The sequence below is a fragment of the Rattus rattus genome, chromosome 13, assembly GCF_011064425.1.
Source record: "Rattus rattus isolate New Zealand chromosome 13, Rrattus_CSIRO_v1, whole genome shotgun sequence".
Lineage (NCBI taxonomy): Eukaryota > Metazoa > Chordata > Mammalia > Rodentia > Muridae > Rattus > Rattus rattus.
Window position 1 is genome coordinate 61,701,363 of NC_046166.1, and position 17,556 is coordinate 61,718,918.

Consider the following 17,556-nt stretch of genomic DNA (forward strand, 5'->3'; position numbering starts at 1 on the left):
TTGGGTGAATTCTTGGTAGCATCAGACTGACAGACAAGAGACAGCACGATGTCACTTAGCTTCAGAAAACTTGGTCTTGTGTTATAACTTTGGCACGCAGAACTATGAGTCCTTGATCGACTGATACAACCTCTGTATACTTGTAGTGATTTTCGGTAACTCTATAAGCATGAAATAAAAAAAGGCTTTCCAGTTTATCCTAAATCTCTAAAAACATGTATTTAATAAGTAAAGCCACCCTAATATCTGGAACCGGTTACAGAGATAGTTAATACTGTGTCAAGCTCCAGTGTGTATTTCATAGTATGTTGCCATAACATTTTCCCCTGGTTTTACCTTTTCAGAATTTATAGGAAGATTCAACCGAAGTGTTTGTCCATGATAAGGGGAAAGCATATTTAAAAATAAAAGAGAAAATAACAGATTTTTTTTTACCCTAGAACTATATATTTATTTCCTAGACAGAGAAAAAATAATGATTAAATAGCACTTAGAAACAGAAATGCCCATCACTGGGCTGGGGAGCGGGATCAGCGAGAAAAGTGTTTACCATGCTACCGTGCAAACCTGAGTCTGGATGCTCAGCCCCCCTGTAGAAAAACCTTAGTAGGGCGGCATGAGATTATAACCCCAACACTCTGCTGGGAGGCAGATATAGGGGCATCTCTGGGGAGTTGTCCAGGCCATCAAGCCGAAATAATGAGCCCCAGGTTCAGAGAGACACTGTGTCCCCGCATACCCTGAAAAAGTTGTGGAGTGATTAAGATTAAATAAGACATTGCCACACACATGTACACATACATGGGCAAGTGTATACACACACACACACACATACACACACGCACGCACACACACTATTTCACAAACACGCTTGTCATTTGTCGTGCAATATCACCTGTGAGTTGGTTGAAACACACATCAACCCACAGAAACATTATTTGCATCCAAATGAAAGCGACTTAACACACAATTTTAAATCCAAAGTATTGCTTAGATATGCCCATATGACAAAAATTCTCAGAATTGTTTTATATTTTTTATATGGGTGTTAGAGATTATCTGAAATTTAAACTGACTTTGGCAGATTCACAAAAACAACATCAGAACTGGATGTGTTAATGGGGTAGTATGTTTTGATTAACATGATATTTTGAACGTTGCTAATGCCTTTGCCTTAATTCAACTTAATGACTGGGATATCGTGGATGGGGCTACCTATGTAGGTATGGGTTGGTAGCATAAATACTTGAGCTAGTGCAGGTGTCAGGGAAATGTCTGTTCCAAAGCACAAGTGGCACCCATTCATGTTGGAAAATGACATTTCATGTATACAAACCATGCTGCTTCCTTGGGCAAATGGTCTTTGGATTTAATGTTTGAGATTCAGTCTTTTTTCTCCTGTTTAAAAAGAACTTTCTCAACCTTGCAGCTATATAACAGAAGAGAGTGTGAGTAACACCAAGATGACCACCAACGAAGGAAGGTAAGTATGGAGCGACACAATTGATCCATTGCACTGATTAGGCTTTAGGCTTGCCGAACATCGCAACGTTTCTTTCTGATAGCCTCTATGGGTGTCATCATCGATAATCTCATGACAGTAAGCAACATAGTTGCATAATAGCCTGGTCTGTTCTAGTGAGCTGCCCAGAAGAAGGGTGGTTGAACGTCTATGCTAGTGTACATGAGACTACCAGCTGTGGGTGTGGAGAAGACTTGATTAGCAGAGAGGAGGAGAATGTATGTTTGGATGGCACATATACTGTCATGTAAAAAGCTGCATGATAAGGATGCCCTACACACGTATAGTCGTGAGATTATCTCAAAGAAATGAGTGTTACCGAGAGCGACCTTAGAGCTGTCTACAGCAGCTTTGTTCTTTAATCCATCTAGAAAAGTAGAGTTATAGACCAGATATGGAAAAATAGATCACTTGTGTGAATTAGGCAGTCCCTTGCTGTCAGTCATAAAAATTCCCCTTACAGAACAAGGGGTAGAATATGAGACAGGAGACAATTCCGTGCAAAAGTCTACGATTCTTTTGAGCTCTCAACCATGTAGCGTGTGTTACACAGTATGACGGTATTTTCAGTAAAACTTGAGATCCATTACTGAGCTGAGAAACATTTAGGAGGAGAATTATTTCGTACTGGCAGTTATTGTCATACTGTTGTTAAAAGTCTATTTTACAAAAACCAGAAGAACTAGGGATGTCTCTATTTGAATTATAAGGAGATATACGTTGTGTGGAACATTTTTTTTTTTTTTGTGGGGGAGAGACTCGAACACATGTGGGTTTACCCCATCTATAAAAGGAATGGCAGACTACAGAAGGAACGACAGACTAAGCAATGATGCTACTGAAGCCCAGATTGGTGAAATGGTGAGGTTACTGGGGTGCTTGCAGGAGAATAGTTTAGTCACAGGAAAAACCATGACTTACTGAGAACTAGTTAGCCGTCTCACCAAAAGCTTAGTCCAACAGTGGCGATGATTAAGAAAAGCTGGAACCCTCGCTCTCTCTGTACTCATGATGGACAGGCAGTACCTCAAGTTAGGTATTCATTCTCTTCAGCATTCTTTACTGTTTAGATAACCTTAGGGAGGGAGGGGTCTTTGTGTTAGGTAAGATTTAGGGACTTCCTGAGACTTGAAAATGACTTTGCTTCCTGAATCTTAAATCTTAATTTTTACAACTTCCTGTTGTCATTAAAAAAAAAAAACTTGCCTCTAGGAAGAACGTTTAACTTAGAGGAAATTGCTAAATATAATAGATACGCATAATAAACATGTGTATCTGTTAAAACCCTAACAACATAGAAAAAGACCATCTAACTGTATTCAAAGACCCTGAATGGAAAGAAGAGTAGAAACAAATCAATACAAGAAAAATAACTGGAGTCAGCAAAGATAAAAGATGACTCTGAAAAGATCATAAAATGTATACAAATTAACATATGACTCAAATCAGGAGAGAAGTGATATGAATTGTTAATATAAGATGGCATTATTTTTATTTTCTGGGCATTAGAAGAACTTAAAAGTCAGCAAATTAAAATCCTTAACTCCTCCCCAAACATGTCTGTATCCAGCCTCATGACGCAATCGTGAGGCGCAGCAGTCAGTTATCTTACGTCTACCCAAAGTCTGAGAGCTACAGTTCAAGCTCTCTTTGTCAGCAATGGCGGCACACACGTGTAATTCCAGTGCTTGGCAGGTTGGGGCAGTAGGATCACCATCGCTCTCGTTGCTGTGATTACAGGTACAAGCAGTCACCTTTGGCTCTACTGGAATTTCACATCAATGTCATTAGAGACACTGCCTTATGTACTTTACCTTTTGTGGCTCTTTTGTCTAACCTAGGCATCATGATGATTGCCTCGATTGTTAACTTGACACAATCTAGAGTCATCTGGAGAAGGAGTCACAGTGGGATCAGGGTGGCCCTCGGGCGGGCGTGCCTGGGGAGGATTATCCTGATTATGATTCGCTTACTGTTGGGGCGCCTCGTCCTGTCAGGTGATCCCGAGCTGTCTCCGCATAGAGAAAGAGAGCTGAGAACAGGGAGCAGGCATTCACACCCTCTGTTCCTGGCTGTGGAAGTGACCAGCGACTGCTGCCTTGACTTCCCCCTGGTGATGGACCATAACCTCGAAACTGTGTGCTAAACAAAGGTTTCTTCCCCAAGTGGCTTTCGTTATGGTATTTTACCATTTCGACCAGCAGAGAAACATTAACAGGCACCAAAGTGATGTTGGCCTTGTCCAATGTGTCTTCTTTATTTTACTCTTTGTGGTTAGAAATCAGTCCTTCCTTTCTTGAATTTCTTTCCTTTCTTAAAAGTCAAGTTTTCATGTATTCCGGGCTAGCCTCAAAGTAGTCAGTTAGCCAGCAGGGTCCAACCTTGAACCTCGATTCTCCCACCTCTTCTCACAAGTGTCCAGTTTATACCACAAGATTCTTTATCCACTTACCATCAAGGGGGCACCTAGGGATGGTTCCGTGATTTGCCTTTGTGAATAGCAACTAAACTTGGGATCTTGCTTGTGTTCTTCTGTCCTTTATCCTTAACCCAGACAGGCGTTTATTCAGTCACCTTTTCAAAGAACCAAGTCTTTGCTTTGCTGTTCTTATTGTTGGGTCCGATCCATTCTGCTGTGCTATCTATCAGTTCTTTCTCTCCTGTTCTCTGTGTGTTTATTTTTTCTTTTTCTGAGAGGCCTAATCTTGGGCTTTATTTGAACTCCTCCCTTGTTATCGCAAACTCTTATTGTTCCAAACTTCTCTCTCAAAACTGTCCTCGGACATTAGATAAAGTATGAACACAGAATGCCCCCTGTCTCTCTGTGTATTAAAGGTTTGCTTTCCAGAATATGAGCTTTTGTAGAGTGTTTGGATCTTAAGAACCCTGACCTAATTGATGGATGTATCACTCCCTGGTGAATGCATAACACCGTGACAGAAAGATCATGTAAAGTAGGAACTGAGGTCCAGGGGTCCAGTTGCAATGGGGAGCAGGATCACTGAGCGCATCCTCTTGGGGTCATATCATGTCCTCATGTTTGCCTGTCTTCTTTACTTCTTCCATGGCTCTTGCATTCCTGTGCGAGGGTTCCTCTTATTAAAATTAAAAGTGCAGGCAGCAAATCAAAGTAGGTAGGTGGTACAACCCTAAGTTAAATCCCCCCTCTCTGTGTGCATGTGCGTGCGTGTGTGTGTTTGTGTGTCTATGTGTGTGTGCGTGTGTATGTGTGTGTGTTTGTGTGTGTATGTGTGTGTGTTTGTGTGTGTGTTTGTGTGTGTGTATGTGTGTGTGTGTATGTGTGTGTGTGCATGCGTGTGTGTGCTTGTGTGTGTATGTGTGTGTGTGTGTGTGCGTGTGTGTATGTCTTGGAAAGACAATGAAAGCCATCTTTGAAGACCAACTACCAGAATAAGTTATTAATTAAAAAAAAATGCATGAAAACTCCATAGCACAACCCTGAAACAATGTTTCTGCTAATGAAGACAGTTGCTTGATGACAAAGTGAGTTAATTTCTTAAATAGACATTTCACTAAAGCCTCAACCAGCCATCCAGAACAAACAAAAGCAGGGAATGCTTCCAACTCGATAACTCGCCCCCTAACGGCTCAAGTAAAATCCGAAGCCTCCAACACATCTTCAACCAAAGGGTGCGTGCGGATGGCCAGCAGGTGTGTGAAAAGATGCTCCAGACCATAATCCTCAGAGACGTGGCTGTCATGAGAGGGGGCACATCTGTTAGGAAGGCTCTTATCAGTGAAATGAAGTCAGACTTAGAATGTCGAATGGGAGCACTACTAATCAATGGAAACCAAGCTCCAGACATTCAAGATTAACAAATCCCAGAGTCACATAGCAACATAGCCTCACAATAAACACTACCGTACATTGTATTTAAACTTAAGATGTGGGTTACCTGTCAGGGGCTCTTATTATAGTCAAATGACCATCCTGTAGCCCAACGTGGTCATGAACTCATGATCACTCCATCCCCAAATACTGTGAGTGGCAGGATTATAGTTGTGTGCTACAATGCCGGTCAGAGAGTCTTGGAACAGAAAAATGGATTTACTTTCATTGCTTTAAGAAACAAAGTGAATTATGAAAGAAGTTTCCTTTCTCCAGTGTTCAGTTGGCCAAGATTTTCTGCCATTCTGTCTTGACTAGATTGACTATTTCTTCTGCCGTACAGAAACTTGTTATTTCTTCAAGTTACCCTCGTGCGTTGTTGGCTTTCTCTCCTGAGCACACATAGTTCTGTTGAGGTTGTTCCACCAATGACTCCGTCTTGAATTTGTTTTCTTTTTCTTTTTCTTTTTTTCGGAGCTGGGGACCGAACCCAGGGCCTTGCGCTTGCTAGACAAGCGCTCTACCACTGAGCTAAATCCCCAACCCCTTGAATTTGTTTTTCTACTTGCATAAGGAGAGAGAAAAGGAGTTGATTTGATTCTGCCTGACACAGCCTCCAACCTGGCTAGCACTATTTATTGAAGATGCTACCTTTTCTCCCTTTTCATATTGTTTGAGAATTTCATGCATGCATATCATATGTTTTATAAGATTTACAACTCCCCCAATTTGTTCCCAACCTACCCACAATTTTTCTCCTTATTTTAAATGCTTTTTTTTTTTTTTTTTTTGAAGTCCAAAGATTCTAGTTCTATGTAGAATGTGTGCGGGGCTATTGACTAGAACATCAGTAACCTCTCAGGAGTTGCATCCGTGAGGAAAACGTGGCTCTTTTTCGTCTGGCACCATTGATTGCTTGTAGCTCCTCAGCCAGGGGTGGGACTTCCTGAGCCCCTATCCCAACTATGCTAGATTTTGACTGCTTGATCTTATATAGATCTTGTGTGTGCAGCCATGACCTCTGTGGGCCAATGTGTGCAGTGACTGCGCCATGTCCTCATGTTGGATAAATTGTTTTGTAGCAGATACTCAGTACCTCCTTATTAAAATATGTCTGTGTCTTCTTCCACAGTCATCCCTGAACCTTGGGGACAGGGATCATGATATCAGTGTCCTACTTAGAACCGAACACTTCAACAATCTTTTATTTTCGGACTCTTGACCAGCTGTGGGTCTCTATATCATTTACAGAGAGAGAGAGAGAGAGAGAGAGAGAGAGAGAGAGAGAGAGAGAGAGAGAGAGAGAGAGAAGGTTTTGTCTTTATCTTACGGCTCTTTTGTTTATATACTATAGTTTCCAATTTTGTGTTTTTATTTGTTTTGGGGTGTATGTGTGTGTGTGTGTGTGTGTGTGTGTGTGTGTGTGTGCGCGCGCGCGTGCGTGCGCACATGTGCACATGGTTTTTCTTTTCTTTTAATTCTGCCCCTCTCTCTCTCTCTCTCTCTCTCTCTCTCTCTCTCTCTCTCTCTCTCTCTCTTTTCCTGCTGGTTTCCTAAAGAGAGAGGGAAAGAAGCCATGGATTTATAGTTGAGAAGGTGAGGGAGGAGATAGGAGAGGGGAAACTGTGATCAGAATATATTGTATAATTTTTCAATAAAAAATAACAAAACCCCCAAACAAATGGGATGATGGACTGATGGACTTGTATGTTCAGTTGACTTATACTAAAGAAGATATCTTAGATATTAGCCCTCTACCGGATGTAGGGTTAGGGAAGATCTTTTCCCAATCTGTAGTTTGCTATTTTGTGCTGTTGACAGTGTCCTTTGCCTTACAGAAGCTTTGCAGTTTCATGAGGTCCCGTTTGTCAATTGTTAATCTTAGAGCCTGAGCCTTTGGTATTCTGTTGAGGAAACTTTCCCCTGTACCAATGCATTTGAGGCTATTTCCTACTTTCCCTTCTATTAGATTCAGTGTATTCGTATTATGTTGTATTTAGGTTTTATGTTGAGGTCCTTGATCTACTTGGACTTGAGCTTTGTACAGGTGATAAATATGGATCTATTTGCATTCTTCTATATGTATCCCACCAGTTGGACCAGCACCATTTGTTGCAGATGCTTCCCTTTTTCCACAGGGTGGTTTTGGCTTCTTTATCAAAGATCAAATATTCATAGGTGTAGGTTTATTTTTGGGTCTTCAATTCTATTCCATTGATTGATCTGCCTGTCTGTGTACCAATACCATATAGTTTTTATCACTATTGCTCTGTAATACAGCTTGAGGTCAGGGATGTTGATTCCCCTAGAAGTTCTTTTATTGTCGAGAATTGTTTTTACTATCCAGTGGTTTTTTTCTGTATGAAGTTGAGAATTTCTCTTTCCATGTCTATGAAGAATTGTGCTTGAATTTTGATGGGGATTGCACTGAATCTGTAGATTACTTTGGTGAGATGGCCATTTTTTACTATGTTAATCCTACCAATCTATGAGCATGGAAGATCTTTCCATTTTCTGAGGTCTTCAATTTCTTTCTTTAGGGACTTGCAGTTCTTGTCATATAGATCTTTTACTTGCTTGGTTAGAGTTATACCAAGATATTTTGTCTTATTTTTGCTATATTTCCCTAATTTCTACCTCAACCCATTTATCATTCATACAAAGAAAGGCTACTAATTCTTCACTAACTCTACATTCAATAGAGGGTTAATATCTAAAATATACAAAGAACTCAAGAAGTTAGACTCTAATAAAACCCAAATAACTGAATTTTTAAAATGGGGTACAGAGCTAAATAGTGAATTCTCAACAGAGGACTCTTGAATGGCCAAGACTGATTTAAAGAAATATTTAAATATTAAATATTAAATATTTAAATTTAAAGAAATATTCAACATCTACAGATAATCACATCAAAATGACCTTGAGATTTCAACTTAACACCAATCACAATGGCTAAGGTCAAAAACTCAAGGGATAGCACATGCTGGCGAGGATGTGGAGAAAGAGTAACATTCTTCCACTGTTGGTGGGATTACAAATTGGTACAACCACTCTGGAAATCAATCTGGCAGTTCCTCAGATAATTGGAAATAGTTCTACCTGAAGACCCAAAGATGCGCTACCATACCACAAGGACATGTATGTGCTCCACTGTGTTCATAAACAGCCTTATTTGTAATAGCCAGAAGCTGGAAACAACCCAGATGTCCCTCATCTGAAGAATGGGTACAGAAAATGTGGTTCATTTTCATAATGGAGTACTACTCCGCTATTGAAGACAAGGGCATCGTGAATTTTGCAGGCAAATGGATGGAACTTGAAAAATATCATCCTGGAAGAGGTAACCCAGACCCCAAAGGACATGCATGGTATGTATTCACTGATAGGTGCACATTAGCTAAAAAGTACAGAATACCCATGATACAACTCACAGACCATGTGAAGATTAACAAGGGGAAGGACCAAGTGTGGATACTTCAATCCCACTTAGAATAGGAAACAAAATAATCACAGGAGGCAGAGGGAGGGAGGATCCCGAGTGAGAGAGAGAACAGGGAGGGGAAGGGGGCAGGATCAGGTATGGGAGGAACAAGATAGAAGCCCACAGGACCAGGAGAATGAATGGAAATATGTAGCAGTGGGGTTATAGGTGGGGCAGAACCTCTAGAAAGTCCCAGGGACCTGGGATGTGAGAGGTGCCCAAGACTCACTGGGGATGATCTTAGCCAAAATGCCCAACAGTGAGGCAACCTGAAGATACCAGTGGAAAGACATGGGCCCCACTTGAGGCATGAGGCCCCCACCCATCCTCAAAATTTTTGATCCAGAATTGTTCCTGTCTAAAGGAAATGCAGGGACAAACATGGAGCAGAAACTGAAGGAAAGACCACCCAGAGACCACCCCATTTATCCCATGCACAGACACCAAACCCGACACTGTTGCTGAAGCCAAAATATGTTTGCAGACAAGTGCCTGGCATGGCGGTCCTCTGAGAGGCTCTATCAGCCGCTGACTGAGACAGATGCAGATACTCACAGCCAACCACTGGACTGAGGTCGGGGACTCCTGTGCAAGAGTTAGGGGAGGATTGAAGGATCTGAAGGGGATTGCAACCTCATAGGAAGAACAAGAGTATCAACTAACCAGGAGCCTCAGAGCTCCTAGAGACTAAGCTACCACGAAAGGGCACACATGGGCTGCCTGTGACCCCAGCGCATAAGTAGCAGAGGATGGCTTTGTCCTCAGTGGGAGAGAATGTTGCTAATCTTGTAGAGACTTAGTGCCCCAGGGAAGGGGGATGCTGGTGGGGGAGCACCCTTTCAGAAGCGGAAGGAATGGGGGATGGGGTGAAGAACTAGGGGAGGGGGAACCCGGAAGGAGGGCAACATTTAGAATGTAAATAAATAAAATAATTAAACTAAAAAAAATAAAGACAAAAAAACGATATCTCAGCATCGGCACCTTAGAGAAGGTGTGACTGCTTTGACATGTTTTTGGACGGATAATTGTCTAGAAAAATGTTAGCATTATCTCACACATGCACACAGAGAGATCATAACTTGAGAGTCACAGGCTGCAAAATCTCCACCAGATGCACGCCGCATATAAACATGAGAAGTAGGGAAGAAAATATCTAGAATAAACCATGAGTGGTGTCTTTGTTACAAGTAAATAGGCAGATGCAAAATATATTAATTACAAAAGAAACCCTGTGGTTTTGTGCGCGAACCAGGAACTTTTTTTATAGTTCTTCTTTAAAGAATTATTTATTTGTATTCCAGCTGTTGTCCTCCCCTCTTCCTGGTTCCCCCTCCCACAGTTCCTCATCCCATTCCTTTTCCCCCCCTTGCCTGCCAGAGGGTGCTCCCGGCCCAGACATCCCCTTCCCTGGGGCCTCAGGTCTCTCTAGGATTAGGCACATCTTCTCCCACTGAGGCCAGACTAGGCAGACCTCTGCTGTATATGTGCCAGGGCCTCCGACCAGCCCGTGTATGCTTCCTGGTTGGTGGCTCATTCTCTGGATGCTCCCTGGGGTTAACTGAGACTGCTGTCTTCTATCAAACCCTTAATTCAGCCTTGGGTCCCTGATCTCAATCCAATGATTGGCTCTAAGTATCTGCATCTGTCTCAGTCAGCTGCTGCTTGGGCCTCTCAGAGAACAGCTATGCTAGGCTCCTGTCGGTAAGCACACCATAGCATCAGTAATAGTGTCAGGGCCTGGTGCCCCCTGCTCCCAACCCCATGAGATGGATACCAAGTTGGTCCGGTCACTGGACCCTTTCCTTTAGTCTCTTCTCCATTTTTGTCTCTGCAGTTCTTTTAGAGAGGAACTATTCTTATTAAACTTCTTACGGTCTGTGGGTTGTATCCTAGATATCCTGTATTTTTGGCTAATATCCTCTTTTCAGCGAATACCTACCATGCATGTCCTTTCGGTACAAACCTGGAAGTTTTTTTTTTCCATGATGCAAAATTCTTATTTTATTTTATTAACTTGAGTATTTCTTATTTACATTTCGAATGTTATTCCCTTTCCTGATTTCCGGGCAAACATCCCCTAACCCCTTCCCTCCCCTTCTTTATGGGTGTTCCCTCCCTATCCTCCCCCATTACTGCCCTCCCCCCCCAACAATCACGTTCACTGGGGGTTCAGTCTTAGCAGGACCAAGGGCTTCCCCTTACACTGGTGATCTTACTAGGATATTCATTGCTACCTATGAGGTCAGAGTCCAGGGTCAGTCCATGTATAGTCTTTAGGTAGTGGCTTAGTCCCTGGAAGCTCTGGTTGCTTGGCATTGTTGTTCATAAGAGGTCTTGAGCCCCTTCAAGCTCTTCCAGTCCTTTCTCTGATTCCTTCAACGGGGGTCCTCTTCTCAGTTCAGTAAACCTGGAAGTTTTAACCACTGAAGCACACTGTTAAGGCAATGAAAATGCCAGGAATGGAGTTAGAAAAAGACATATTTTCAAAAGACGAGCATTAAACAAACCCAGATAAACATTAGCATTAGCGTTGGATGGAAGCCGTCTATGACTAGAAAAGGTACTCCAAAGACACATATTCAAAGACAACCGCTGCTACCCTGGCACGTGAGTCACTATGAACATTAAAGCTGCTCTGATATGAATGTCTACACGTGTATGTGGACATGTGTGTGTGCGTGTATGTATATGGACATGTGTGTGCGTGTGTGTATTTAATCTAATGTGAAAGAATAAAAACCACACAGAATTACCAGTTTTTCCTCTATACTTTAATTAAAGTCGCTTGTGTCTGAGAGTATAAAGTCCAAGGTATTGTCTTACTGACCCAACTCCTGTGAGGGGACGAGCGGTGTTTTCAGAAGTCAATCGTAATGCACAACTGGGTGCATTTGCTATTGAGGCCCCAGGTAATTGTTTCGTTTTCTAAAATTAACCTGCTATTGATCTTCTCTCCTCAGTGACCTGTGCCTTTAAAATCATTTGGGCTAGAAATAGGTTTAGTTGCAGAAGGAACCGAGCAACACGACCTCACTGTTTGTGATCTGGCTTCTCCCACAGCACCCTTCACTAACCACCTCAAGTGTTGCCACCCAAAAAGAAGATAGTCTGGATTAACCACGGGAAACTGGCATTTTGAGCAAGAGGAAGGGGAAAAAACCACCCCCAAACCAACCCACAGCTTCTCTCCCACTTCTGCAGAGATAAATGAGGACTCTAAACCATGAACTAATAAATCAGCGGTGGCTGAACAAATGCGTGTATGTCTGGTGTCTTGTCTGTGTCTTCAGTTCCGTTTCTATCTTACCTGCTTCTATCTTTGTCTGGGAGAAATGGTGGGTCCGCAGTGAGCAGAGTAAGACTTGATGCTCATAGAGCTGACAGGAGACCCCAGGACACCCTCACTTCCCGAGGGCCAAGGCTCTCCTGTCCCCATTTTCGCATTGCCTAGGGTGGCCTGCTGCTTCTCTGTCTCCTTCTAACCTTCTCACCTCAGACATTTATTCCCAGAAGAACAAATCCCATACCTGTTTGACCAGTGCTTCCCTTCTTCCATAAATGCTAACTTATGCCAAGCTATCTGTTTAAAAGGGGCTGGAGAGGTGGCTTGAACTGAGAACACTGGCTGCTCTTCCAGATGACCAGATTCAATTACCAGCACCCACAGGACAGCTCACAACTGTCTGTAACTCCAGTTCCAGTGAATCTGAGGCCCTCTCCTAGCCTCAGTGGGCACTACGCATGCACGGTAAACAGACGTACATTCAGGCAAAACACCCATACAAATAAAAACAAACTAAAAAAAAAAGCATCAAAAGTAGATTTATCATTAAGCTGAGGAAGGAAAAAGTCCAGGGTTACTTTTCTGCACAGCTCTCTTCCAAAGACAAGGACTTATGTTATTACCATTCATCAAATGTGATATAATTGAGGCCATGGTGAGTGGGTCCACTCCACTGTTTACCAAGTCCCTTGGTACTGGTGTATTGGTGCACTACATATCAGCCCATTGGAATGGATCGTGAATGTTTCCAAACTTGCACAAGTCAGTTAAACTGTCTTAATTAAATTGCTGCGATAAATGACAGATAACACAATGTAACAATTCTTAATTATTTTACTGTAATCTTATCTTTGCCCCCAAGACACTGGTGATTGGGCTCTTGTGGAAGAATTTTCTCTCTTTCCAGCTCTACAAAGATCAACCGTTGGCTTGCAATCAGCCATTTTCTACTGAAATCTATAAATGCACTTGTGTTTTATTCATCTCCATGGAGACAGCTGTATATTTCCCAGCCGACCATTGACTGTAGGCCATATCAACGTTTCCCTATTTAATTTTGTTTATAGATTGTGTGTAGATATATGTACACGCACATGCCACAGAATCTGTGTAGGGGTCAGAAAAAAACTTGTGGGGATTGGTTTCTCTCCTATCACTGCTATGCAAATATGAAAGTGAAGGACAATGGGATTCTATTTTAACATTTAACGTTGTTAAAGTAACAAAACAAACCAGAACAAAACTGAAAGGCCTGTGAGACAGCTTATCATGAAAAGGAGCTTAATGCCCAACCTGATGTCTGCAAATCTACATGGAGGACTAAGAGAGTGAACTCTCACAGGTTGTCCTCTCATCTGCATGTGTGAGGCTATCACACCCCTCCCCTCCCGGTGTGGTACACTTTTGCACGTGCATACACACACAATAAATAATGATTAGTTTTAAAAACAAAGGGTAGCCAGTTAGAGCAAGAATTCAGGATAACTGTGGAGTATGTATGTCTATAGTAATCATTTGGGAGAGCAATTTGGAGGTTTCTCATGATAGTTAAATGTATGTTGACCTCATGATTCATTTTTTCCTACCATTCAGTATTTACCTAATGGGAAAGAAAGCATATCGCAGTACAATGACGGCACTCAGAAGGTTACTATAACCTCGTTTGTAATAGTAAAAATGACACGCACAAATATCCACTCACATATGAGTGGATAAACAGACTGTAGGTTATCCATACAATGGAATGCTTACATAAAACATGGGTGAGCCTAAGAGCTATATAAAGAAACAAAAAGATAATGTGCTCATTATGACCACACCTGTGTTTAAAGCATGCAGAGTTATCTGCACGGTGCTGACCAGTCAGCGATTGCTTGCTCACATTGGTCCTGGAGCTTCGGATGGGTTCTAAAAGTGAGGGAATTTCCGATGTGATGCATATCTTCACCATATTGATTGTGCATTCAACTATATTATTGAAACTCTAAGAATATCAGAGTATAATGGACATCATGAAATTTAATGCCTACTTATAATTTTGACTCATATCCCTTCACTATAATTTTGACGTCAGTGACCAACCAGAGACCAAACCCTTAAAGAAAACTGGGTCTCCCTCCTTATTTACTAAAGGAGAACTTACATATCCAGGATGTAACGTTGACTTATAATAACCTTCAGAATATCTTAGACACATCCTTTCCATAATGGGGAGGAAGATGACATTGGCTGGTCACCAGCATATTTATTTCTCCAGCAACATTCTTTCTGTTTATGACCAAGATGGATAAAAGGAGAGTTGTACCTTTCTCCTTGAGATACTAGTCTACTCCTCCTTTTCTTCCCTTGCCTTTGGTTTGCCTATGTTTCTTGTGCATAGCAGTCGCTGCAGGTACTGTTGGCAGAACATTCTTGAAGAAACCGAAGACCATATTTTTGTAGACTGTGCAGTTCTAACTACTACTCTACGAGGCACAATGAAGACACAGTGGAACTGTGATTAGGAAGTCTTCCCTTTCTTGCTGCGTTCTGCAGGCCTTGGAGAAGAGTCCCTCCCTTTGGGTGGCTACATATCACCTCTCGTATCTTTGCCTCCCTAATTAGAAACCTCTGCAATCTATGACTTTCCTTCAGGTCTACCTGCGCCTCTGGTAGACTTTTTCCTTTCTAAAGTTGCATTCTTTTGGCCTAGAAGAAAATTTCCGTGGCCTCTTCATCTGCATGTCTTCTCACTTTTCTTCCCAAACCCTGACATTGCGATTCTTCCAGTCTCCAGCAAAGGTTTTTACATGGAGAGAAAACCACACAGCTTGGATCTTGCTCCAAGGAAGACTGCTGCTCAACGGGCGAAGTATGGAAAGATGAAGCCGCATTAGATCCCTAGTATTTTTAGCGTCTGCCTCAGTTTTGAGCAAGACATGTGGCCTTCTGAGGGGTGGCATCCACCCAATTATTCAGGAAGATAATAGTGTCATGCTGACTCACACAAACTGTAGAGTCCTTTTGGAAGAGGGAATCTCAGTTAAGAAAATGCTCCCACTAGATTGACCTGTGGGCAAGCCTGTGGTACTTGCTTGCTTTATTTATTTATTTGTCTGTCTATTTGACTGATGGTTGATGTGTGAGGGCACAGGGAGCAAGCCAGCAAACAGCCACTGTCCATGGCTTCTGGATTCCTTCTTATTAGAGTGCCTGTCTTGACTTCCCTCAGTGATGGGCTGTTACCTGGAAGTGTAAGTGATATTAACCCTTCTTCCCCAAGTCACTTTTGGTCACAGTCTTTCATCACAGCCATAGAAGAAACCATAACCAAGACCAATAACAACCTAAGACGCGATGCTCTGATGACCAATGTCTCCTGAGGTGCTTCCAGGCTTAGCTCTCTGTGGCCTGAAACTTTTGCCAAGCACTGTTGCTCCTAACGTTTCCAGTTTGTTGTTGTTGTTGTTGTCGTCGTCGTTGTTGTTTTTCTGGTCCAAACGTCATTTGGAAGCGATCCTGTATCCTCTTAGCTTTGATCAGGTATTCCTCCCAAGAAGCCTTTCTGCTGTAGAACTGCTCCCCAGAGCTTACATTGGGACATTGTTTGTTTACCAGTGCTAGCACTAACACACTTCCTCCTGCTCCAGGATCTCTTCTTGACTCTTTAGAAGGGAAGGCTCCCCTCTGGAATAACATCTTATTTTAACCATGACTGTGATGCCTCAACTCTTTAGTCATCGTAAGCTTAGTTTTATTTCTCCCCTGGAGCATTCTTTTTTTTTTTTTTTTTATTAACTTGAGTATTTCTTATTTACATTTCATTTTTATTCCTTTCCTGGTTTCGAACAAACATCCCCCAGCCCCCTACCCCCCTCCCCTTCTCTATGGGTGTTCCCCTCCCCACCCTCCCCCCATTACCGCCCTCCCCTCAACAATCACGTTCCCTGGGGGTTCAGTCTTAGCAGGACCAAGGGCTTCCCCTTCCACTGGTGCTCTTACTAGGCTATTCATTGTTACCTATGAGGTTGGAGCCCAGGGTCAGTCCATGTATAGTCTTTGGGTAGTGGCTTAGTCCCTGGAAGCTCTAGTTGGTTGGCATTGTTGTTCATATGGGGTCTCAAGCCCCTTCAAGCTCTTCCAGTTCTTTCTCTGATTCCTTCAACGGGGGTCCCGTTCTCAGTTCAGTGGTTTGCTGCTGGCATTTGCCTATGTATTTGCTGTATTCTGGCTGTGTCTCTCAGGAGAGATTTACATCCGGTTCCTGTCGGCCTGCACTTCTTTGCTTCATCCATCTTGTCTAATTGGGTGGCTGTATATGTATGGGCCACATGTGGGGCAGGCTCTGAATGGGTGTTCCTTCAGCCTCTGTTTTAATCCTATTCCCTGCCAAGGGTATTCTTGTTCCCCTTTTAAAGAAGGAGTGAAGCATTCGAATTTTGATCATCCGTCTTGAGTTTCATGTGTTCTGTGCATCTAGGGTAATTAAAGCATTTGGGCTAATAGCCACTTATCAATGAGTGCATACCATGTGTGTTTTTCTGTGATTGGGTTACCTCACTCAGGACGATATTTTCCAGTTCCAACCATTTGCCTATGAATTTCATAAAGGCATTGTTTTTGATAGCTGAGTAATATTCCATTGTGTAGATGTATCACATTTTCTGTATCCATTCCTCTGTTGAAGGACATCTGGGTTCTTTCCAGCTTCTGGCTATTATAAATAAGGCTGCTATGAACATAGTGGAGCACGTGTCTTTTTTATATGTTGGGGCATCTTGTGGGTATATGCCCAAGAGAGGTATAGCTGGATCCTCAGGTAGTTCAATGTCCAATTTTCTGAGGAACCTCCAGACTGATTTCCAGAATGGTTGTACCAGTCTGCAATCCCACCAACAATGGAGGAGTGTTCCTCTTTCTCCACATCCTCGCCAGCATTTGCTGTCACCTGAGTTTTTGATCTTAGCCATTCTCACTGGTGTGAGGTGAAATCTCAGGGTTGTTTTGATTTGCATTTCCCTTATGACTAAAGATGTTGAACATTTCTTTTTAGGTGTTTCTCAGCCATTCGGCATTCCTCAGCTGTGAATTCTTTGTTTAGCTCTGAACCCCATTTTTAATAGGGTTATTTGTCCCCCCCTCTTGGTCTAACTTCTTGAGTTCTTTGTATATTTTGGATATAAGCCCTGTATCTGTTGTAGGGTTGGTACCAAACCTACATTACAGTTTAGTTTCACTTTGGATTTTTCCTTTCCATCTATTTCTCCTAGGTAATGTCATTTCCTCATTTTCCCACTGTTGTTCTCCCCGTGGTCATAAGTGTCTGCTTTTTAGCTCAGACAAGCATCCCCAGCTGTCTTTTCACTATCCAGACCCGACCTTCCCAGCGACACCTGACTTTAACACACCTTTAATTTAATTAGATCTCCCAGGGCTCG

At 42.4% G+C, this 17,556-nt stretch overlaps 1 protein-coding gene across 2 annotated transcripts in view; it reads left to right on the plus strand.

The window, feature by feature from the left end:
* LOC116914663 (disintegrin and metalloproteinase domain-containing protein 5) overlaps window positions 1–12,119 on the plus strand; it is a 75,780-nt gene extending 63,661 nt beyond the window's left edge. Inside the window, exons 20-21 of one of the 2 annotated variants that reach the window (XM_032919066.1) lie at window positions 1,430–1,483; window positions 11,917–12,111. In XM_032919066.1, coding sequence (XP_032774957.1) covers window positions 1,430–1,483; window positions 11,917–11,929 — 67 coding nt within the window. In that variant the 3' untranslated portion in view covers window positions 11,930–12,111. Of the gene's footprint in view, window positions 1–1,429; window positions 1,484–11,916 lie in introns of both variants that reach the window. The other variant, XM_032919065.1, reaches the window with a different exon arrangement.
* Window positions 12,120–17,556: the final 5,437 nt, after the last annotated feature.